Consider the following 23,915-nt stretch of genomic DNA (forward strand, 5'->3'; position numbering starts at 1 on the left):
TCATCCCTATTTCATATTTCCCGCGCTTTCGAGGCGCTTTTTCAAAGAAAGTGCTACGAGTTGTGCCGCGCCCCCGCCAGATGGCGCCACGGGTCCCGCGACCGAGAGAAGACGCAGTGAAACAACCCCCTCGAGAGGGGCATGATCAAATGCAGAGCATTTCCGGGGGCGCACGACGTTGTTTGCGTTACGTCAATGTTGTTGCACTTGTGGCAACTGCTGACGAGAGAGCGCTCGTCAGCAGTAATTTGAATGAGTCAACGATATATGGCGCGTTCGAAGCGTCCCATTCTGTGTCGGCTTTGTGGCGCAGTGGGTAGACCACCCATGTACATTGCGTTCCGCCCGCAGGGTCGAGGGATCGAAACCGAGCGCCGGGTAGTATTTTTTTTATATAGTAGGGATGGTTGCCGTGCGGACTATGGACGTCAACGCGGGTGACATCGTGAGTTATTAAATGCTCTGCATTTAAAATTCAGGTTTTCGGTTATCGGGGCGGACCTTGTCTTTTTGAAAGCACGTTTCTTTTATTTTCCTCTAGCAGACAACCAAGTATTTGCGTCCAGTCTAAGCAGCGACTTTAAAGTAATAACCGAAGATCAGTAACCAAGCGGTTCTCAGAGCTCGATGCCAACCTTACCTGAATATTGACGTCTGAAGCTCTAATATTCTTGGCCAAGATAAGTGCGCAGGCAGCGGAGTTTTCTTTGATTGCCACGTGGAGGGCGGTTTCGCCGAAGATGTTGCAAGCACCGATGTCCACTCCAGAATTCAGAAGTAACTCTAAAATCCGGGATTGTTTGCTACACAAACAGGAAAAACAAAGTGAAAAGTTAAGGTAGTGGCAATGTATTTGGTTGGGAAACATATAAAAGTTCAGAAATCAAAACTGTGGAACGTAATAGAGAAATTAGAAATATAAAGATTAACGCAGCTCCATTCAACATGAAAGCTGTCGAAGTGCGGAGCAGTCATTCTCCTGAGGGGCAGTGGCGCCATCTTTTTCCTAGTTTCAGAATCAGCCGGGCGTTGAGACCGAAAGTATTGAACTTTCGGGTGCCACATCCCCTGAAAATTCCTAAAAGATACACTGGATTTCGTTTTAATTCATTTGGGTTAATTATTTTGTTAATCCATGATTTTTCACATTTTATATTGTGACGGTCGTGTGTGTGCCCCGGCTACTCCGAACCAGATGGGGGAACTTTGGCCGCAGGAAGTTTTCCCGTGGGAACACGCGGCCGCTTCGCAAAGCACATATGGTTGCGTTTTGCCTCGGGGCGAGCCAGGCTTCCCTCCTTCTCGACGCGCCCTTGGCGGGTGCACGGCCAGCCGCGTCGTCCACCGCCGCTTGAATTCGACTCTTCTCCCCTTCTCCCCGCCGCTGCTCGGACGTAGGAGGAGGAGGAGATAAAGAGGAGCGAACAGAGGGGATGAGCGCCAGACTTTGGGCGACCGTCTTGCGATTAGGACGCAGCCGTAGGAGCAATCCGAAAGTGCGTCCCTCCCAAGAGCCCGCACGCTGCCTGCGTTTCCGGCTCCCGTCTACTTCTCGAGCCCGCCGAGCTACTGGTGCTGCCGGCCTCCCCTTCCTGACCGCGGCCTGCAGTCCGATCTCGCCGAATTACCGGTCCTGCCCAGCCTCCCGTTCCTGCCCTCGGGTTCACCGCGCAGACCTTCCGAGCCACCGGCCCGAGACTGCCTCCATCTCCTGGCCCCGAGGCTCACTTGGCCCGTCGGCGTCCCGTCGTCGATTGACCACCCCTGAAACCCGAACGATTACGCCCAACCTGGTGAGCAAGCCGGCACCACTCAGGCACCCTATTAAACTAATTGGTAATGTTTTTCGCCCGCCTGAGTGTGTCTCCTTTCCTCCAAGCGCTGCGTGGACCCACCTTAATATAAGTTGTGACTAACGAACTAAAGAGCGTCACAATATGATGGTGTACTTGTACGCAACTTAACGCCAGCCTCCATGGCAAGGACGGAGCGCAAAGGGGACCCCCAACACTTGGAATACGTTTAACGTGTGCCTCTGTGGCGCAATAGCATTGACTCCGCCTTCGTAACGCGAGGGACCCAGGTTCGATCCCGGCCAGCGGAAGCGGTGATCTTTTCGAAGCCTCTGTTTAGGTGTGTGACTACGGTGGCTAGATATTGGGACCCCAGATGAGCTACAACGACAATCTTTAAGTGCTTCGCACCTAATAAGCAGTGTTAGAATAGGGGGAACCCACCGTTGGAGGCCCCAACAAGTCAGGGGAACCCAAACGTAACGCACTCGCGTGCGGCGAGTGTTAGAAGAGGGGCTTCCCCAACAGCTCGCGACTAGCGTGGGTTGCTCGGGTAGGCTCGGGTATTTGGAAGTCTATGCATCGAATCGCGGCAGATATTTTATCGCCACTACTTCTACACTTGCAAACGACAGTCCCTAACACAACTTATAACCACAGTATCCTTCCCTTTTTCAGATGTGGAACTTCGTTGTCGCGGTAATTGCCATTTTAGCGATCGGGGGCCTTGGCCCATTCTGATTCTTCCACGGAGGTAACGTCATCCTGCGGGCGCTCACCGCATCACGCTGCCGGGTGTACCCGGCACCGCAGTTCCATCCGGCTGCCGGTGGAACCGTCGCGCATCCGCGGCCGGCGAGCGTACAGAAACTTTGCCGCGATCAGATTGATTTGGAAGCGTGGTGACACGCTGTTGCTTCTGCGGTCGGCAGCTTTCCCAGCCGTTCCGTAAGCCTTTCCGGTATACAAGACCGGGGCTTTCGTCGGCGTGTGCGTGGAACGTGTCCGGGTACAGGAAGAACTTCGCGACTTCCTGCTTTATTTACTTCTCGCGAACGACGCGCGGAACCTATAAATTTAGCCAAGCGATGGTGGAGCCCACAATGCTGATCGGGAAACGAGCCGCAGCTTTCGCTTCAGCCATAGTCACGCGGAGCTCGAGCAGAGCTGGCTGCGAGCTCGAGGGCGACGAAAGGAACGCAAGCTACTCTTCGGGCCAGCTTTGGAGCATCCGTTGTTTTGTCAAAATTCACATGGGGCGCGCCCTAGAGGTGCTGGCGCGCAAACCGCTCTAAGATGGCTGTACCTAGTAGGATACCTCTGCGGACCGTAGCGTACGTGCGCGTTGAAAGCGAATGGGGTAGCTCGATTTCTTTAATCTCCGCAGGCGACGGTGAGGCTAAATCTCAATAGACCACTGTCTTTAAGAGATACTAGAGATGAAGAAATATGTCAAAAGCCGCTCACGTCGTTTATTACGGCGGAAAGGCTGACAGACCTTTATCTGTCACCCTAAAAAGCTTAGATCTATCTGAAGGTATCACGGATTCACAAGTCACCACCTTTAGTGATGTTCACAAGCGGAATAGGCTTACCAGAGTAAGAGAACTTACTAGGGGTTTTACTAACACCATCTAACTTGTTCAATCCTGGCTGTATATGGCATTTTCATAGTGTATGGTACCACTCGGTAGTACCGTGTGTCGCCCCATGCAGGACGCGCACGTCAATGGCTTGGCCAGCGTGATTCGTGATAATGTTCCACTGTATATGTTTTATCACCAGAAAAGGCAGCGATATAAACGTTTACCCAACCAAACTACCTTAGCGTTGTCGCTTGAAAGTTGATAGCGTCTATGGTGAGACGTTTTCTTTTCTTTTTAGTTTAAAACAACTATATCGACAGATCGACGCCGTGGCAGTCGTAGTCGCATTGCTCCCTACTAAAACCAATAATTTTTTTTATAAGACACGCTATTGGTAGAGCGCTGGCTTCTCCTCAAATGAAAAGAAAACGTGTGAAGACATTTTTTTTGGAAACAGTACTCCTCGATGTGTTTTTTATGGCTGGTTTACACGTCAAGCAGGAAATAATTTTACGCATGCAACGCCGTATGTGTTTCTATTTCTTAAGCTGAAGGATCCTGTTTAGTAAAATTGCGCTTTATTCTGTAACCGCAATTTTAGCAATTAACATTGCTAATTACAATGCCTAATTGCAATTAGAAATTGCGGTTCCTCATAGAACACTACCGTAAACACCGCATGGTGCACGCGTAGTATTTTTGGAATAAGATTTGCATCGTACACTGTCATATATATTAAAGACCAAGTGTAGTGTCAGCAAGCGAGGCAAAACAATATTGCGACTACTTATTGTAGCTTATTAAACTCTTGAAACATTTATCGGGAATTTTACACGGCCCACCAGATTTAGCTGCTTTCGTACTAGCCCAAAATTTTCTCCATTGCAAGCAGTGGCTCCCTCAAACAAGCTTCAAAAGAACAAGGAAAGGAAGAAATTAACAAAGATCTTCGCACATTACCATTAATATGTAATGGTGGGTTGTAAATGGGCACGACTGGGTGCAGCCATCTGCCAACCAAATGTGAGTGTTCCCAAGTGTTCCCAAATCTCAAACTGCCCTCGCGGTGTCCTATGTGCAAACAGCTTTTTTAATATGCGCACATATCTGAAAACACGTCCACACAATGCACGAAGCGCAAAGCAGAGAAACAGTTATCAAAAGCGGAAGATTTGAAAACAGGGTTCAGCGTAAGATTAGAATTGAAGAACTCTGGTAAGATCCTGCTAATGAAATATTTTATGGTTTCACCCTCGCACCCCTACTTTATTGTAGAAGTACGCGAACATGAGAACAATATAATTATAGCAACGTTCTTATCGTTCCTTGCACGACAATTTAGACCAGGAACTTCCCATATGTATACATACGTCAAGGCAGGCTGCCGGAAACTAAAGGTGTGCGCCATGTACAAGCAGAGTTGTCGTTTGGACGAGTTGGTAAACAAGGATTACAAAGCGTAGCACAAAGACGACGAACTGAAATAGCACGTCGTTCTGCAGTGCAATGAAATTTTAGCAAGCGGTGTAACAAGCAAGGAGTCTTTAGAACATACACACCCGTTTAATGTTGTACTTGTTATCGCCTGAAAACAGCGTCAAAGTTCCTATAACCCTATGGGCGAACGCCCCCGGCCAACATTCAGGCTCCGAAATTTGCTTCGCTAGGCTATTCTGCACAGAGTGTCCTATGCTTCGGACTTCGCGAATACGACACTCTACGCATGGTCCAAGCCATTCTCATCAGCAGGGTAGCGTATGGCACGCCATAGTTGGCCTTCAGACCATAAGGAATATAGAAACTCGACGCCACCATACGCCAGGCCTACAAGACCGCTATGGGTCTTCCTATCAGCACGGCAACCAAGACCCTTTTGCAGCTAGGGGTCCACAACACATGGAAAGAAATACAAGAGGCCCACCACGCATCTCAGATACGCCGAGTACAGATCACACCCACGGGAAGAATAACACTTTTCCGTCTACACTACAACGTCCCACAACGACAAGACGAGAAGATTGAAATCCCAGCAGACATTCGACAACATATTCGCAGAGCCGCCCTACCCCGAAATATGCACCCGGTTTTCAACAAACAATGGCGCACGGCACGAGCTCGCTTAATTCATAAGAAGAATCACCATTTACCATGCACTCGATACACAGATGCATCGCCCTACCCTCAATAGAAAGCACATGCAGCCTTTGTCGTTAACAAGCTATGTACAGAACTGGCACCAGCGACCATTCTCACCACTTCCATAGAAACTGCTGAGGCCCAGCCGAAAAAAAAAAAACCATTGGCCGACCAATTGGTCCAATTTGCAAACCAATGGGTCCAAATAGAATCCCCATTGGTCCAAACGGAAACCCAATGGGCCAAATTGGAAGCGCGATGGGTCCAATTGGACCTATTGGAGCGATCCGAATTCAGTCCATTGGCTAGAATAGCATGGCCAGTTGGCCCAAATGGACCAATTGGCTCCAACCATAGAGTTAATACTGCTGACTGCTCCAACATGATGACCAATTCGGGGAGCCATTTTGGATAGTGTTTGGATAGAATTCAATTACGACAACCATTTGCTCAAATTATCTCCCTGAACCTTCATTTTGAAACCTTCAGAAATGTTCAAAACTTCAACCTTTTCAAATTTATATTTATGAGACAATTTTGATGTTACAATCAGCAATTCAAGATAAAGTTCTCAAGAAACATAACAAGCAAACACTAAAGAAAACTTTCCGACACGAGTATCAAAATTGTTTCTAAATATAACCACGATCCAATCCAATCGAATCCAATCCATAGACGTCCAGTGTATAAGCGGTATTCAACGTGGTGTTGGCGGTGTGGCCGTGTTGGTCGGTTGCACACGCAGTCTTCTCTGACTGTATACAGTGTATTGGAAATGTAAGGTGGTCTGCAAGAGTGTGAGAAGTGTCGACGATGATGTCGTACACCCATAGCAGAGTGTTTCAAGATGCATATTTACACTGAACGCCGCTAAGCCTCGCACCGAAAGAAGTGAGTCCCTGTTTATGTGAGTAACCTAGCTGGTTCAGTTTTCCTTGCCATGTTCACTCCTCGTAGCTTGAGCGGTATTATTAGGAAGTAATTTTTCTGCCTAAATATATATCAGGGCTGTTCATGTTACGACTGACGCGTTCACGACATTGCTGCGCAGCGCTGTTCGCCATGCACGGGACGTTGTTGAAGAGGTGAGCTCATGCCACTCAACATTTCAGTGTCTTCTTTTAAAGCGTGAAACTGCGGTTTATTACAAACTTAACCTATTGTTCGTTTTGGCCACTCACTTTGTGAAGGTCCAACAAGCCTGCTGCGAGCAGAACACGGCATAAACAATGGCCTGTGAAACATTGCTTAAACGATGAACTGTCTGCATGCCGTGTATACAAACAGACCAATAAAGGTATTCATCCATTCCATGAGTTCTGCTATTTGTAAAACGGGTAATCAACACACTGCAGCGGCAACTCAGATGTAGTGGCTGCGGCAATGGGATAAAACCAATTAAACGTGCAACAAGTTGGTGGCCAATCGGAAGTCCAAGTGGGCGTCCAATGGGAAGACCTATTGTCGTTCCAATGGGTGTCCAAAAGGTCATCCAAATGGCCGGCCAGTGGGAATGCCAATGGGTGCCTAATACATAAATGGCCGACCCATTGGAATTACAATAGGTCGGCCAATGGTTTATTTCGGCTGGGTCTGCACTCGCCCTTGCTGCAACAACAGGCGAGGAGTTTCTTACAGTTAAATTCGATTCACAGACCGCCTGCAGAAACTTTCTAATTGGCCGCATCTCTAACAACGCAGAGTACCTTCTTCGACAAGTAAAAAGACTATCAGAACTTAATATCGTCTGGTCACCCGGCCACCAGTCCCTCCAATGGCACGAGGCGGAAGACGCCGCTGCCCGTGCTAATACACACCGGGTCGTTACCTCAGAGGGAGAAAACAACGACCGAACTGCCTCAAAGCCAGCACCACTCCACACATACACCGAAATCTTATCCCACTGCAAAAACGACCACCATCGCTTCCCGCCACCTCCATCAGAATTAACACGCGACCAAGAAACCACTTTCTGGCGCCTACAAACCAATTCGTATCCCCATAACACCCTACTAAACGCTATGTACTGCACCCAATAACCTGCCACTTGTACCTTCTACCCTGTCGCTGCCAACCTATATATACCACGTGGTATGGGCCAATGGACCCCCACTCTAACCTCAAATCCCAACCCTACCTATCAGCAGTGGGTGGATCAGCTGACCAGCTCCGGGCTCTGGGACCAGCGCCGACTGGTCGAACGGTCCCGGACGGCCAGCCGTCTCCAAGGCATGTTGGAATAAGGATGCCTCTAACTGGGTGGAGGTCCTAAGAACATCCCCCAACTCTTTACTACAATAAATGTTTCTCTCTCTCTCTCTCTCTCTCTCTCTCTGTCTCTCTCTCTCGCTCTCTCTCTTATCCCGTCACCGCTTGGCGCCACCGCCTGCGCTGTTTACGAATAGCGTGCGCGCTCAATGCAAGCCCAAAACCCTAAGGACAGCTTCGTTTCTGCACATGAGCAGTAGGCGCCTCCAGCCGACTGGGGAAACCAGAGCGTTGCGGCCAGCTATTCTGAAACTAATAAAAGGTTGGCTCCAATCCACGCTGTGCGGTGGTTGGAAAGCAAAGCTGTAAACGACGCCCACAACAATTGGCCATGCGACGTCACTTGAATTCACACACGTGGCTCTACAAAGAGTCAAACCAGAGATACCGCCAGCCGTTACCTAGAATTCGCAGGGGCGGATTCCCGAACACAGCAGCGTCGGCCACGGCCGGGCTAGAGCGGCGGACGCTGTCGCTGTAGCATAGCCGTGAGTCAGCAGAAATAAAACAGCGAGGAGCGTATTTCGAAGGGCGAGACAGCGCAACCTAGCCATCCTGATGTGCTATCTCGGGGCTACACCACCGCGCGACACAGGCGCGGAAACCGAAACAATTCGGCATGTGAGCTACGTGATTCCCATTTATACCGATCTAAACAATTTAATTTCGTAAGTTGGAGAATTTGCGAGAATGCTGAGGGAACTCTTATAATCGCTATTTATCACAACCAGTTGCTGCTTTCGCTATTTTGTAAGACCTCTTAAAACACAGCCAAATTGGTATTTCACCAATTTAGAAAAGGGAGTCCCATTCGTGGCAAGCAGTGCGCTAAAGGTAGTGCTTATTTAGCGGTCAGATGTCTGTATGTGGTCTCCACATTTTGTTTTCCCGCCCAGCAAACCAATCCTTAACGTATCTTTGCCATACGACCACTTACTTTCGTCGTGTCCGGGTTAGCCAGGAGGTCCTGTCGAGCAATTGAATCAAGCCGTGAAAAGTAAGCGCGCAGGGGACGTGAAGCTGCGTCTAAAGAGCCCCAAAGCAACCGTCGCTAGAGCAGACGACAATGCCGGGTCACGCCGATGCGCGCCGGCGCGAGCGCGCGGGGAACGCTGGGTAAATTCGCCGCGCCATCTACACTGTGCTCCGTGAGTGAAAACCGCCCTTCCCTTCGCAGCCGTGGTGGGAGTTTCTTGTCCCGCAAGCCACGAAAGAGCCGTTGTCTAGCAGAGGTAGAAAGCTTTGTTATAAAACTGATAGCTCAGTTAGCCACGCTGTATGCAGCTTGCGCACCTATTAAGGGGGGATCACTCGAAGGCAATTAATCTACTCCCTCCCCGTGCCGGTTATGACGTCGCGGAATGTGACGCCTCCTTGCGTATACTGTCCCAGCCGGCACAAGAGCGGGCGGGTAGCCGTTCGGAGAGGCGCCGCAGTGGTGGAGTACTATTTGTTCACACGGAGTCGAAATTCACCCACCCCCTCACCTCGGCGCCCTTCACGTGACCACCCGTCATGCAGCCATGCGTAAATACAAGGGGTATGCGGGGGCAGACGGCACAAGCTCACGTGGCGGGTCCTCGGGGGCTGCACAGCGTGGATCGGCGACGGTCTTTCAAGGACGACCCCCCTTGTTGGAAAGTACTATTTCACTCCACTTTTGGCGGAATGCTTCTCGTCATTCTGGCAAATCCGCTTTCTTTGCTTTTGGTACAGTCTATACTGTTGGCATCTCGCTCTTATCCGAGTTGCTGCTGATGACGGACGCGGTGAGTCCACCAGGTTCATGTTTCTGGGTGGTGGCTGCTGCGGAGCCGCCGAGTCATTCCACCGCCCAGTAATGGAACGTGTCAACAACACACCCAAAGAGTGATGTTTGTCATGACGCTAAAATATTTCGCCAACGGCAAAAAAATCCCTGACGATGCCGCCCCTGATCCCAGCGGAGCCACTCCCAAGGTGCCGCCGCTTGCGGATCTGCTCTCTGCCCCTGCCTGCCCCTCATGTTTATGCACGAAGCCCTGACGTGCGGTCATGCAATGCCGGGCGCTGCCAGGGAGTGGGTGATTTTCTCCGTGCGAAGCTTGTTTTAGATAGGCAGTGTGTCGTCAAGTGGCTGATTCTACGAAATACCGAACATTCGCGTACAACCCATTTTTGTTCTCACATCTTAATGAGCTATGCATGATGATGACGGTTCGATGTTTATGGCACAAGACCAACTACGGAAAAGAGCGCCAAAAAGTGGTTATATATGACGGATGAAAATGTAAACTCTAAGATTGCTCAACAAAAGCATAGATTAAGATAGCAAAATCAGCAAGACAATGAGAATGGCTGGTGTAAAAGGCCAGGGTGTGATAGTGCAGGGCATGAAATTATGTGCAAGAACTACGCGGGATAAGAAATGAGCTGTAAAAATTTGATTCCGCCAAGAAACGTAAAAGTGCGTTCTAGGGGGATCATGGGATCATCCGCTAAAAACAGGGCTTGGTGTAGTGGGATGTGTTGCCTGTATAGTCGTGGTAAATGTTTGCGTCTTGTTCTGTGGAGTGCTCTGCATGTAATGAAATTGTGAATTACGGATAGGCCCTCCCCACACCTGCTACACAAGGGTCTTGGAGAACCAGTGAGCAGAAAGGAGTGTGTCGCGTTTGTGTGGCCTATCCGCGATCTAGCTAAGGCAACTTCGATTTATCTGTTGTGCGAGTCAGTAGTGTATGGTCCTAGGTGTGGTTTTACTAGGTAGAACTTGTCTGTTTGTGTACTCCAGTCGGCTTGCCAGGTTCTGCGAAGGTGTTGTCTTATAAATGGCTTGAGGTCAGTGTAAGGTATTTTCGTAATGTGCACTGTGTTCGTGTGTGCCGCAGCGGCGGGCATTTGGTCCGCAGTCTCATTTCCTGCAATCCCACAGTGACCCGGTAGCCAACGTATAATCACTTCGAGATTTTTGGCATACGCTGACATTAAAGTCTTAAAAACTAGACTTATGACGTGATTTTTAGAACGCTTTTGGGATGATAATGCACCTACAACGCTGAGTGAATGTGTAGATGATTGAATGTTGAATGTGATGTTGAAAAATATCACCAGTAACAAGAAAAATGCCATACGCTTCGGCCATGAAGATGCTCGAAGTTCAATGCGTGGATATAAAGGCCGCAAAGTTCGGTCCGTGCGCAGCACAAGACACCGCGATGGAAGTTTTCGATACATCGCTAAAAAATTCTGCAGCGTGGTATTTTTGCTGCAGATACTGAAAATGCTGCGAAATCGGTATTTGTGGTACCTTGGTCACACAACACAGGTCACACAAACACAAACGACAGGTCACACAATAGAGGGCGACATTGCCATACGGCTAGAAAGTCAATGGTAGATGTTCTGAACGTGTCCAAAAAGGTGATTGACAGTTCAGAAGCTTCCCCTGTCACCCTAAGTGAGAAAGGCACAAAAAAGATGGGAGATTTAAAACCAGCTGTGATGTCGATGTATTCAGAAAAACGGGTCTAAAAGGATGGTTGTCGATTGATGATATTTTAGAAGCATATAATAAATCAACATATCTTCGCTGGTGCTCTAGGCGCCATTTGTCGCATTCCACATACAGGCCTTAGACAGGGCTTGTACGGAAAGCACCACACGAGAGGCGAAGCCCCAAGTGCAGCACGGGATCGAGCATTTTTAGAGCTGTTTTTGTGGCCGACCCATTGACAACACTTCCGTAATCCAAGCAAGACCCTACCAAGGCGGTAGAGAGGCGCATCGGGAGTTGTTTGTCTGTACTATAGGATTGGTGGGAGAGGACCTTGAGAATTTTTAGTGTTTTCAGGAATTTATGTTTAAGTTGTTTGATGTGGGGGACGAACGTGACTTTTTCATCAAATATGTCACCTAAAAATTTGTGCTTCTTTTTAACAGGAATAGATGCACGATGAAGGGTAATCTTAGGGTCCACCTTAATCCCGCGCTTGCGGGAGAACACAACACAAGTACTTTTGCCTGGGTTTAGTTTAAAACCGTTAAGGTCCGCCCAGCCAGCAAGTTTCTTAACATCGAGCTCAAGTTGGCGTTCGTAAATTGACAGCTTACAGGATTTAAAAGATATTTGTACATCGTCTACATACATGGAACAGGAAATGGATCGCGTCAGTGCCTTTCGGACGGAGTTCATCCTAACAATAAACAATGTGCTGCTTAAAACCCCGCCTTGCAGCACACCATTTTTCTGCACACGTATCCTGGACAAAAATGACCCAACCTTAACACGAAATGTCCTCGTGGACATGTAACACGAAATGGTGTTTAACATGCTACCTCACAACACCAAAGAACTTTAGGTCGCTAAGGATGCCATATCGCCAGGCTGTGTCGTAAACCTTTTCGAGATCAAAAAATACCGTTAGGCAGAACTGCTTATGTAAACATGAATCTTTTATGAAAGATTCCAACGCAACAAGTTGATCGTTGATAGATCGCCCCAACCTGAAGCCTGCCTGGCAGCTCTCCAGAAGGTCATTGTACTCCAGAAAGTACACAAGCTTAAGGTTTATCATCTCCTCGAGAAGCTTGCACAGGCAGCTGGTCAGGGCAATGGGTCGATAGCTAGCGGGAGAGGAAGGGTTCGTCCCCTCTTTAAGGAAAGCTACAACTATAACCTTCCTCCAAGAGTTTAGAATGTGCCCTGAAAGCCATATTTTGATATAGGTGCAGGAGTGTTAGAAGAGTGTCTGGGTGTAGGTGCTGTATCATTGTATATGTGATGTTGTCTGGGCCTGGAGCTGAGGGTGTCAAGTGCTCAGAGCGGCTCTCAGCTCATGAAGTGAAAACTTCGAGTTATAAATATATGTTGACCTATTGTTATCTAGTATAGGCTTCTTTTCGGCCGATTGTTTGCGTTTCATGAAAGTGTTAGTGTAGTGTGCTGAACTGGACACGTGTTGGAACTGTTGTGCAAGTGCATTAGCCTGGTCTTCTAGTGTATCCCCCGTTGTAGTAACCAGAGGCAGGCTATGTGTCTAATGCCCATTGAGTTTCCGTATTCTTGTCCATACCTTGTGTGTGTCTGTTTATGAGTTTATAGATTTGAGGAAGCCACGCCAACTCTCCCTTTTCTCCTCACGCGCACGCGCTTCCCGAGTGCCTTTGCCCGTTTAAAGGAGATGAAGTTCTGCGATGTGGGGTACCGACGAAGGACACCCCACGCCTTGTTCTGGGCCTCTCGCGCCCGCTTACAGTCCTCGTTCCAACAGGGCCTCCTCCGGTTGTATGGTGCCCTGGAGGCCTGGGGAATGGTCGTTTCGGCGGCGTCAAGAATGTGCTCGTTGGGCGGCTTCCTCCGCGTGTAAGTGTGCAATGGCTGTGTGTTGTAGTTTAGATGTTTCTGTAAATGTACTCCAGTTAGCCATTGCTTCATTGAACCTGTTTTGGGAAGATGGACTGCATAGGCCTTTAGTGAAGTTGGGAAGTGGTCAATACCGTATGGGTCCGTGCCCACGCCCCACTGAAGACATGAAAAGAGAACTGCGGAACCAATAGCCAAGTCAAGATGTATGTGTTGTGTCCTATGTTCTGGTGTGTAGGCTGTTTTTTTTTTGTTGAAAAGGCATGCTCCAGAGGATGTAAGAAACTCCTCCATTAGGCGACCTCGGGAGTCCGTTCGGGAGGAGCCGTAAAGAGAATTGTGCGCAATAATGTCGCCTGTCAGAATTTATGGTTCGGGTATCTGGTCAACCAATGCCTCAAAATCAGAGCTCAGAAGTGTAAAATCATAATGAGCTATGCAGAAGCCCAGGAATAGCCCCTAAGTGTAATTCGTTTTTACTTTTCGAGCAAAGACATTGCAAAGGTGCTAAGCGTGACACGTGGTTTACGGTGGCTGCAACTTTCTTTCCGAATTGACGGCTTTTCGCAAAGGAAGGTGTAACTGTTCTCACGAAACTCTGACAACAAAAACGGCACCAAAATGAAAAACCGTTAAAAGCAGAATTGGCGTTCCGCCGTCCATAAACATTTCGAAAAAAATCATGAAATCGGACCAGACGCCAGGTTGTCGCTCACTTTGCACCTCTTATCGCAGTATACTGCCATAGAACAACTTGTAAGTGATGGGTATTGTAGGCGCGGTCTTTGTAAACATAGCTGTAATATAAACACAAGTACAAAATCGCTTCAGCGTCGCACCAGTGTTTCGAAGACTAGACAAACAGCGAAGGCGAAGCTGGCGGTCCTACCTAGCTAATTCTTGTTTCGGGCAAGTGTAGGCGTGGAAATGATTGGAGACTAGGCCAAGTTTTCTGCGTGGTTGCGCTTCGGCAGTCGGTCAAGTTTTCTGCGTGGTGTCGTCGTTAGCCACCCAGCGAGCAATGAACACTCGGTCATTAAAGTATGTACAGCGTACACGTGACCACCGACTTTGCAGTGGACCTTCAAGAGTACATAGGGCGCAGCAAGACAAGCGTTAGGTAAAACTTTTTGAACTGGTTCTGTGGCCACCGTTCGGCTTATGCGGTCTGGCACGTGGGACTAATTGAGAAAATTAATAACGTCACCCTGTCGAGTGTTATGGCTTCTTTCTAATTGGCATTATTACTTTTTGCAACGTTAAAATTGCACTGCTTGTTGCAACAGGTCATAACGCGAACCACCCCGCGGCGCGTTTCCAAAGCCGTGCTTCTACCAGTTGTATCGTGCCTCCCTGCGACGTGTTTCCAAAGACGAGGTTTTACCAGTTTGATCGCGCCTCCTACAGGTGGGGACACGAGTTTCCGAAGCGTGGCGAGGCAAAGCTACGATGGTGCCGGCGAGTAAGAGGACGTTATGACTCGGGGAACTTTTCGTGCGCACGTTCGCCAGTCCAACCGTACGACTAAACTGCTTCGCTGTTACAAGATTGACTTATCTGCAATTTCTATAGATGCACAACTTTAAAAATATTTTCGAAATTGGGGAAGCGAACGCCTCAACTGGCCTAGCAATTCTGCTGAAAAACATGTTGCAATATTTTGTTCGTACCACGGATCAAGAAATATAAAAGAGGCGGAACAGTCACGGCGCCAGGCACGGAACCGACGCGCCCTCTGTCGCGAGGCGCAGAAGGGAAACCACGCGCGGCGCCCTTTTCGAGAAGGCTCGCCGGTTCAAGGTCAATCAGTGCATAGCCTGCTGTCGTCTTGGGAAGACGACGCCGACGCATCCCTCACGCGAGTGGACTTTTATTGGAGTCTGTTTGCGGCGGAAGAAATCTTCGCGTTGTAAACATCGTTGTCGTAAGACGAAGGGGCATTGATTTTTTTTTAGAACGCGAAACTTACAATAAAAAAACGCATGGTTGAGAACAGAGGTATGATTAGTTCCAGTGACTGATGGTTCTTATCCTCCACGCAATTTGTTCATATTGAGACTGTCCTAACTTCCTGCCCTGCCTGCGCAACATGAAAAGCACCCGCAAGTCTGAGAAGCCCGCGAGAGGGGGAGCGGCGAGAGCGAACGACTCGTGGCGAGAAAGCGGCGCCGGCAGAGTCGTCTCCTCCGGGATTCCTTCTAGTGCTTTGTTTTGAAGCGCGGTACGGGTTGTAACTATCGGGTATTTATTAATAACTGCTGCTTAAATGTCCAGCACATCTATTTATTTACTTTACAGTAAGAAAACTGGCAATTTTTGCAATATATCCGTTGATAATACTATTTTTGTTCGTCGCGTCCGCAGAAGAACATGTAAACTATGGCAACGCGCTTGACGCACCATCTCCTATGCTGCTCCGCAAGCTACTTTTCCTCCTCGCCAGAAAGTGACATTAACGCGCCGCCCGCCCGCGCTGTCCAAGCTCAGCGGATTTTCCTCCTTAAATACTTCTTTCGGCATGGTTCGTACCAATGTTATAAGCGGCTATAGTGCCCAGAATATCGGTATATTCTAAGCACTATAGAGCCGCTGCCCGCACGCGTTCGAGACGCGTCTCCATGCCGGGTGCTTCGCTGCCGCCTAACAGCGGAGCAGCTGTACAAGCCCTAAGTACGCCGTTGCAGAAAAAAGTGCCATAAAAATGCGGAGCGCTCGTGAGCGCATGATTCGCGGCGACTACCGAGCGTTGCCGGAATACCCAGTGGCTTTAGCAAAAAATTGGGCCCATCTCCCCATGAGGGAGGACTCGAGTAAATGCGTCACGTATGGGGTGGGTGTATTGCGTTAACGTTAGTCTTTGGGGGGTGGTAGTGAATATATTAACCGTTATTGCTTATTACTATTAATTATTATTATTTCTGTCATATATTAATTATTACTTTCGTGATTTTGCGACTCGAGTCCCCCCTCGTGGAGAGATGGGCCCAATTTTTCTTTTTTTGTGACGCAAGCAATGAAGGCAAGGAGTACGTTGTTGTAAGTCGTTATTTATTTATTTCTTGCTGTCGTAGTTGTATTGGACGCTGAGAACGACGGCTTTGTGGTCGCTAAAGTGTACTGTTAAGGGCTCTTTAAGCAGTGGTTGTGCGTTGCAGCAACTGGTGAAGACGAGATCGATGCAACTGCTGCCGTGTATCAGCAGCTTCTTGACGTAGTTTGAATGAGTCAAGGATATAAGGCGCGTTCGTAGCCTTTGATTATGTGTCGCTTTTGTGGCGCAGTGGGAAGAGCACCATGTACCTCGCGTTCCGCCCACAGGGTCGTGGGATCGAAACCAGGCGCCGATGACTATTTTCTTATAGTGTAGGGGGAGGGGTGCGACGGACAACAACGCTGCACCTGTTGTTGAGAGCACGGAGGGTACGGGGAGAGACCGGCACCTGCGCCTCGCCGCGACGCGCATGCGCAGTGAGCGTGTGGACGCCGCCGCCGACGGTCGAGGGCCATCGTGCGACGAAGAAACGCTCCGCACGACAAAAAGAACTGACAAAAACGACGAAGCGCGAGAAAATGCCGGGTGCTCGTGAGCGTGTGCCCCGCGGTGACCGCCGAGTTGCGAGCTCGCGCAGTGGCATTAGAAAAAAGTAAATAAATAAAAACTTCAGCGCTGTCGTCAAGCGCTACCATTCATGTAATGTTTGTCATGAGTAACACGAAGATATCGATGCAGATGACTGACTATGACTAGCCAGTACAAAGCAACAATGGTAGATATAAATAAAAAATTTCAAACTTGTACAAATGCGTGGTGGTGTCCTTCAGTGCTGACATATTAAGAAATCCTGCAGCTTCGCCATTGTTCAAGCGTTGAGCGACCTAGTGCAAGCTCCGCGAGTTGAGCCGGTGGAAGTCTATACAATGCTGAGGATGACTTGGCGCCGCGAAGAAGACGGCGACCTTCTCGATGCACATGACGACAATTAAGAGCACCGCAACTATGGAAATAAAGAATGATACCAAAACCTAATTATGTGTTCGGCAATGGTCACCTACAAGGGCTTCGCCATTCAAGTCTTGCACGTGCGTGCAGCTTACATGAATATTTTCTGGCTTCGCGCTTTGGTAAAATGTGCCTGTTGGGGTGTGCTCATATAGAGATGGGATGGCGCTGAGCGTGACAAAGTGTAACTCCTTAGTCCCGCAGTCACTCCAGCAAGTGAGAGCCGGTTTCAGTTTTGTGATGAAACTCCGATATGACACAATGAGAAATCTTCAGATTTATACGGCGAGTTACATTTATTTGAACACCCGCCGCGGTGGCACAGTGGCTAAGGAGTTGTGCTGCTGAGCACGAGGATGCCGGTTTCGTTTTCCGGCTGCAGCGGCCGCTTTTCTAATGGAGGCAAAAAGCAAAAACGCCCGTGTGTACAACATTTGGGCGCACGTTAAAGATCCCCAGGCGGTCAAAATTAATCCAAAGCACTTCACTATGTGCGCCTCATCGCCTGCGTTGCGTCGGTGCGTTGAACCCTACGATCGATCGATCAATCAATCAATCAATCAATCAATCAATCAATCAATCAATCAATCAATCAATCAATCAATCAATCAATCAATCAATTTGAACATCACCGATCCAGTTGCTTCACAAGCTTCTTCGATTTTGCATCCTCAGTGACTTAAACAAGAATTTCACTAGAGGGTAGTTTCTTGCGTTTTTGTTTTTGCTCACAACACTTTTCATGAACTTAGATATAAGGGATATTTATTTTGAGGCAATTAGCATGGACTTGTCTGCAGATCCAACGATAAAAAACGGAGAAAGTTGTGGTGTTTTGGAAAGTCTGAGTCAGTTAAAGGCGGAAAGTTCAATTACATGCGGTTCATTTTAAGGGGCGGATCATTGATTGTAAATTTTGAAACCATGCGGCGCAGGACAAAAGCAGGAAACGGGCTGTGCGTGGTACACTGGTGTTAATCTGGTATCCAACCAGGTTCTGCAGCTCTCTGCCTGGAACACAGACAGGAATTGTATCGGCCGCAGCCTGACCAGGGCCCCGACGTCCACCGTGCGAAGCTTGTATCCTTCAGCTCACAACACATCGCCATGGTTGGTCACAACTTATGTATGGGGTCTCGGGGTCCGGTGTGTCGACACTCACAGTCACCATGGCAGTGTGCATGCTCTTCAGTGCATAAAAAGGACCACGGCCAAATGGGTATGATCCGTGCTTGACGTGCCCTGGGTCCTGGGCTTGATTTCTCCAAACCAGCAAGGTGTAAAAAAAATCGGGCACTCATTGGCTTATTTCGCTGGAAATGCTGTCGACAGACGACACGTTTTTGCGGACCCTGTTACGTAAATGCCTCCCTTTACAACAACGTCCTCCTCTCACGCTCGTCGCATCCCGTCTAACTCCTGCAACGATATCAGTAGAACCCCGCTCTTCCGTTCCTCAGTGCTGCGTTTTCCCGGCTGCTACATTGCTCTTCTAGACCCGGCGCAGCTCACACAGAGTCCCATGCATTAAAATCCACACTTACGTGGGAGCTCAGAGTACATGCCCGAAACATGATTCGCAATCTCACACTCCGAACCCGCCCGGGCAACATGCGCGGACCGCCATTTTGATGTTTGACGAGCCTTGGCCAGACTTGGCTACGGAACTGCCCACATGAAATCGCACCCGGGTGCGATTCATCACCACTAGATAGCCCTATGTTACTCTATGATATCACCATCACCATTGCGCTTACAATGGAAGTTTCACTTCGGAATGCCGGAAGTGCGCGTTTTCTAAAAAGTACCACCGCAAGGATAGTACGCGCTCTCGTCGGCACCGTGCTTTCAAGCTTTGCAACGGCTAAGATGTCGTGCTTTATGGCCTTGTGAAAACAGGAGGCGCTTTCCCTTCAGGAAAATAATGACTGACTAAACGCAGTAGAGAAGCAGCCAGCGCGGAAGAGAGTCGACATCGCTAGGTACCTTGCATTGCCATGTGCGGTGTCTCCCAGCGATCGCAAAAAGCGGCAATCCTACATTCTCCATTCTTTTAAGGTTCGAAAGGGAAATTTGCAGAAATACATGGTTCCAAGTAAAACCTACGCTGTTTTTCGTTGATTCTCGAAGGTTTCCTCACTGCTGCGTTTTCTGGGTTGTTACGTTTTGCTTGCACCACCCGGTGAAAAACGTGTGAGTGCGGTTCCAGTGTACAATGGTGAAGGCAGGTGGTCAAAATTAATCCGGTGCCCTCCACTACGGCGCGCCTCATCGCCTGCGTTGCGTCGGCGCGTTAAAACCCCACAATCAACAATGGTGAAGGTTTGCCCACGTGCATTACTTTTTCCCGCGTTCCACTTGTCGTGAGCTATCTATTAGTACCTTTCGTTGCTTTCGTACTTTTGAAATTCCACCACGGCTGTAGGATGGAGCGCGATAGATTTGCGTATTTTAGGGCCATACAATTCTTCTAAACGCGTATTTTTTTTAAATTTCTACAGCAACATTAAAGCAGCCCTGTACTTCTGTATATAAGAACACTGCAAATGCAACTTACGTGCTGATGTTTTGCTTCAAATGAGACTAATATTTTTTTGCAGGACAATGTTGACAAGTAGAACCTGGGGTTCCAGATTTATTACGTTGGCAGAGCTTTACCTCTATAAACTCTAGGTCAAAGAATTAATTATATTTTTTATCAGCCCACTGAATCGGGGGACAGACCGTGTATACCTGTGGGCATTGTACATGAAAGTTCTGTGTCCTGTGTGTGTAGTGTACGGTTGTGTGCGTATCGACAAATAAACTGTTTCTAAAAGACAGCTAGAAAAAGCATACACGCATACCTAGACAGGTGGGCCGAAATTTTCGCCTTCAATACCCGAAGAAAGGCTTGTCCCTAGAATCGGCGATTTGAAAAGCAAAACGAAGAGCGCGAGTATTACGGTCAGGCTGAAGTCATGCGTTGCAGCCCCCCACTTAGCAGCCGGCCGCCCACCGGCTCGACACCAAGCCTTCGGAGATGCGAGTGCAACTGGTTCCTTTGGTTTCTCTTCAGCCGGCGGACCAAGCACTGGGGTCGACTGTAACGTTACTTTCGCTTCATTGCTGTTTGCGTGAACCACGAAGGTACCACGTCATTTACTATAAAGCTATTCTAGCTGGTTCTGATTACAAATGCATTTCAGGGGACTACGATGTATGTCCAATTTGATTAGCGGACACATGCGGCACGTTCCGAAAAAGTTTGGCGGAGGGGTTATTTCCCTTCAGTTGGCCTTTAGATATCACGGATTAAATTTACTTGAGCGTGCAAAAGCTATCCTCCTTGACAAAAGGACGCTTCCAACAGTACGCAGTGCTCTATGCTTTAAGAATGCAATTTCGAAAAGCCCACAGTCTAGGCTCGTCAGACAGGATGTTAATTTTGCACATGAAATATGTATGGCAGGTCACATTGATTGATTGATTGTAAGATTTAACGCTACGACGCTACCCCGGCTATGAGGCGTGGCATTGTGAAGGGCTCCGGATTTATTTTAACCACCTTAGGATATTGAACGGTACGGCAGGTCAGGCTACAGTGCGGGGGTGATGTTCAACTGTTTTGTGAACTAGCATAACCCTCAGTTTTTATGCGTAGGGAGAACGCGTGAAAGATATCACAAAAAATTATGCCGTGCAAGAATATTGATTTGTATTTGTACATGGACCGTATCATTTTGAAATAATAATGTAAATACTGCTTGACAATTTTTATATTAGGTTGTAAGCGTGGGATTTAATTTCCGGTGCTTAGGGATGTCTAGACAGATGAAACACTGTCTACTCGTATTAAAGAGGGTCGTAATAATAGTTCAAAGCAGGTAAAAATGAGTGGGCGAATGTATACCTCAGTTCTTTTGCGCTGTGTATGTATCGGACTGCGCTACGGAATACAACGGTGGTGTTACTCCAAAGACGCCGGCAGTGTTACTCGTGCCACATAATTTCATGTTACGTTAGGAGTGCTCTGAAATATTATTCACGGTGTTTGACGGCGTCGTTTAAAAAAAACGGAGCTTCTTAGTACGCTACAAATCAACAACATAGGATGGGCATTTTGCGAAAAGCGGAGTTCGCTATAAATTTGGAAAACTTTTCGCGCCGTAATTCATTGAATAACAAATATTACGAGGAAATAGCTGTGGCATTGGGGCACAGAACTTACCTCTTAAAAGTTTTCGTTCGTCTAACCTAAATAATAATGCTTGGAAGCAGAGGGCTCCAAAAAACTGGTTCTTCAGTTATGACTCCTGATTTATCTCTGCTTCCATAACTCCGGACTATAAAGCCATCGCTACAAAGTGAAGGATGACTGCCGCAAGGACATATCACTGGATGGCGCTGAAATGCAATGACAGCAACAAACGTGTTTTTATCAGTGGAGGGCCGCTAGGGGGCCAAGAGGGACGCGCGCACCTCGCGTCAGCTCCGTCCCAAGACAGCCACAAAGTCTTATAGCGTCCTCGATAAACACGCACCGGTGTTCCCCCAAAACCGGCGCGGTGCACAGCGCCCCACGACGGTGCGTACCGGCACGGAGCGTTGATCAAGGACAAACGGGGCGGTTCTACCCAGGCGCCATCTCTTAATCTAAGAAATCAACTCATAAAAACGTTCACAAGTAGCAATACAGCACTGTAATGAGACACAGCGCTATAAGAAAGTGGTATTTATTGAAGGCCAATGATTACATGCACGCACAATTAAATCCGTCACACATGCGGAACAACGTACCGCCACCGCTTCCACTAAACAGCTACATACAAGCTGCTTCTCATCTTCGTTTGAGCCATAATGCGAGTGCCTGTTTTGTTCCGCCCTTCCGTTACAACACAAGTAGGTCTTCATCGTCTAGGCACTGCGGTGACAGTTCATGATAATTCGATCGAACGGAAAGAATGTCAATCCCCAACTGTCTGGCAATGCATGCAGCCGTCTTTGAAGTACACGAAGTTTGCGTCCTCATTTACAATCTCTGGCCGTTGTTACCGCCGGTTATGAGCCTGTCGCATCGTTGCCCGATGAATTCACAAGCACGCCATCCTTCTCAGCAACAATACACAGCTCCTCCCGCCTTGACACGAGTGCGGCGATGCGCCGTCGCTGCAGCAGGCGGCGGAGGAAGCCCCTTCGCCGGCGTCGTCCGCGATGCATCTCGGAATACGCAGCCGATGCATCTCGGCTGCGTATTCCCAAACCATATCGCGTAGAGGCCCAGGCCAACCACACCCCCTAAGCAGGGGCGCAGCCAATGAGGTTAAAAAAATTGCAGTTTTTTCACCTCCTTGGAAACAGCACCGTGACGTCTCTACCTATATGTGCGCGACTTCATGCGAGGTGGATTTTTTTCTTTTTTCCCCCTCCCCTCGTTTCGGCTGCTTTGCGAGCGGGCGATGGTTCAGTAGCTGTACAATCAGTAGTGTACAATCCAACTATTACTTAGCACTTGGTTGGTATATATTTCCGATATTGTTTCCCTAAATTGTTATGACCAGCAGTGCAAATTATGCAGAATTTATGACCGAGTGTAAAACGTGTACGTTTGAGCTGGTGTCTTTCTTATCAACGTATCACCCTTGCAAGAACGATTCACACCTTCCATTGCTGTTAACAAAATGTCAATGTTTTCCTTAGTGGCACTGTTCCTGATAAAGAATAAGGCAATAAAGTTAATGTTAACGAAATTCAATTTAATAGTGCTTATGAAAGTACCACAATGTAGCAGCTCATGCAGCTGTAATATTTCGCAAGAGTAGGACAGTTTGTAAATGTAGTCATGGGTAATTGGCTGCCTTTCCTGTAATCCTTACCTGCAGCACCGAATCGTGTTTTGAGGTGGGTATATAGTGAAAGAGCACCCAACTCAATTGTATACCCTTCTGTGTGCGGTAGGATGAGCTTTCAATAAGGGTGTTTGCTTTACGGAACGTGTATAATTGCCACGTGAGCGTGAAAGCGTCCATCCGCGCGCGCGCACTTCGAGCACCGAGTCGAGCGCTTATCTAGGAACAAGATCGGAGGTCAGCGTCAACTTGCAGGTGCCCAGGAAGAGCGCGGGGACATCAGGGGCTCAGGTACAAAAGGTTAGTTGCTGCCACATGTGCGTCACCTTCCCCAGCGCAGCAGGCCAGCCCCGACCACGGAGCGAAACCGTCGGCCGCCTGCCAAGCAGCCGAAACGAGGGGAGGGGGAAAAAAGAAAAAATCCACCTCGCATGAAGTCGCGCACATATAGGTAGAGACGTCACGGTGCTGCATCCAAGGAGGTTAAAAAATTGCAATTTTTTTAGACTCATTGGCTGCGCTCCTGCTTAGGTGGTGTGGTCGGTCTGGGCCCTTACGGGATATGGTTTAGGAATACGCGCCCCGGCCCCCCCGCGACGAGGAATCGCGCGCTCCCCAACCGGGCGACCTTGAGAGCCGCCTTTGCGGTTTACGCGAGCTCCTGTTGAACGCGCTGCAGGGGATTTCTCTCCTCACAGACGACGTGAACGCACTGCGCCAGGAGAACGCCCGCCTGCACAAGGAGACGGTAAAGAAACCCAACATGCAGGCTGCTGCACTCACCTCTCTCAAAGACGACGTACGTGCGCTGCGCTTGGAGCTCGGAAAGCGAAAGCCACATTATCCCCCCGATCCACCCGCCAAGCAAAACACCGCCGTACCAGCTTCTTCAACCCACGCCCTTCACCCCGCCGGCCAGCCCACCCCCGCGCATCAACGCCGGGACAACAGCGCTTATGA

General features: G+C 48.7%; 1 protein-coding gene across 8 annotated transcripts in view; it reads right to left on the reverse strand.

The window, feature by feature from the left end:
• LOC144175627 (E3 ubiquitin-protein ligase MIB2-like) overlaps positions 1–23,915 on the reverse strand; it is a 279,842-nt gene that overhangs the window by 68,009 nt on the left and 187,918 nt on the right. For all 8 annotated transcript variants that reach the window (XM_077704683.1, XM_077704681.1, XM_077704679.1 and 5 more), the window contains one exon: positions 641–803. In XM_077704683.1, coding sequence (XP_077560809.1) covers positions 641–803 — 163 coding nt within the window. The remainder of the gene's footprint in view (positions 1–640; positions 804–23,915) is intronic.

The sequence above is a fragment of the Haemaphysalis longicornis genome, unplaced genomic scaffold (assembly GCF_048455015.1).
Source record: "Haemaphysalis longicornis isolate Haplotype H1 unplaced genomic scaffold, Haemaphysalis longicornis Haplotype H1 scaffold_3, whole genome shotgun sequence".
Lineage (NCBI taxonomy): Eukaryota > Metazoa > Arthropoda > Arachnida > Ixodida > Ixodidae > Haemaphysalis > Haemaphysalis longicornis.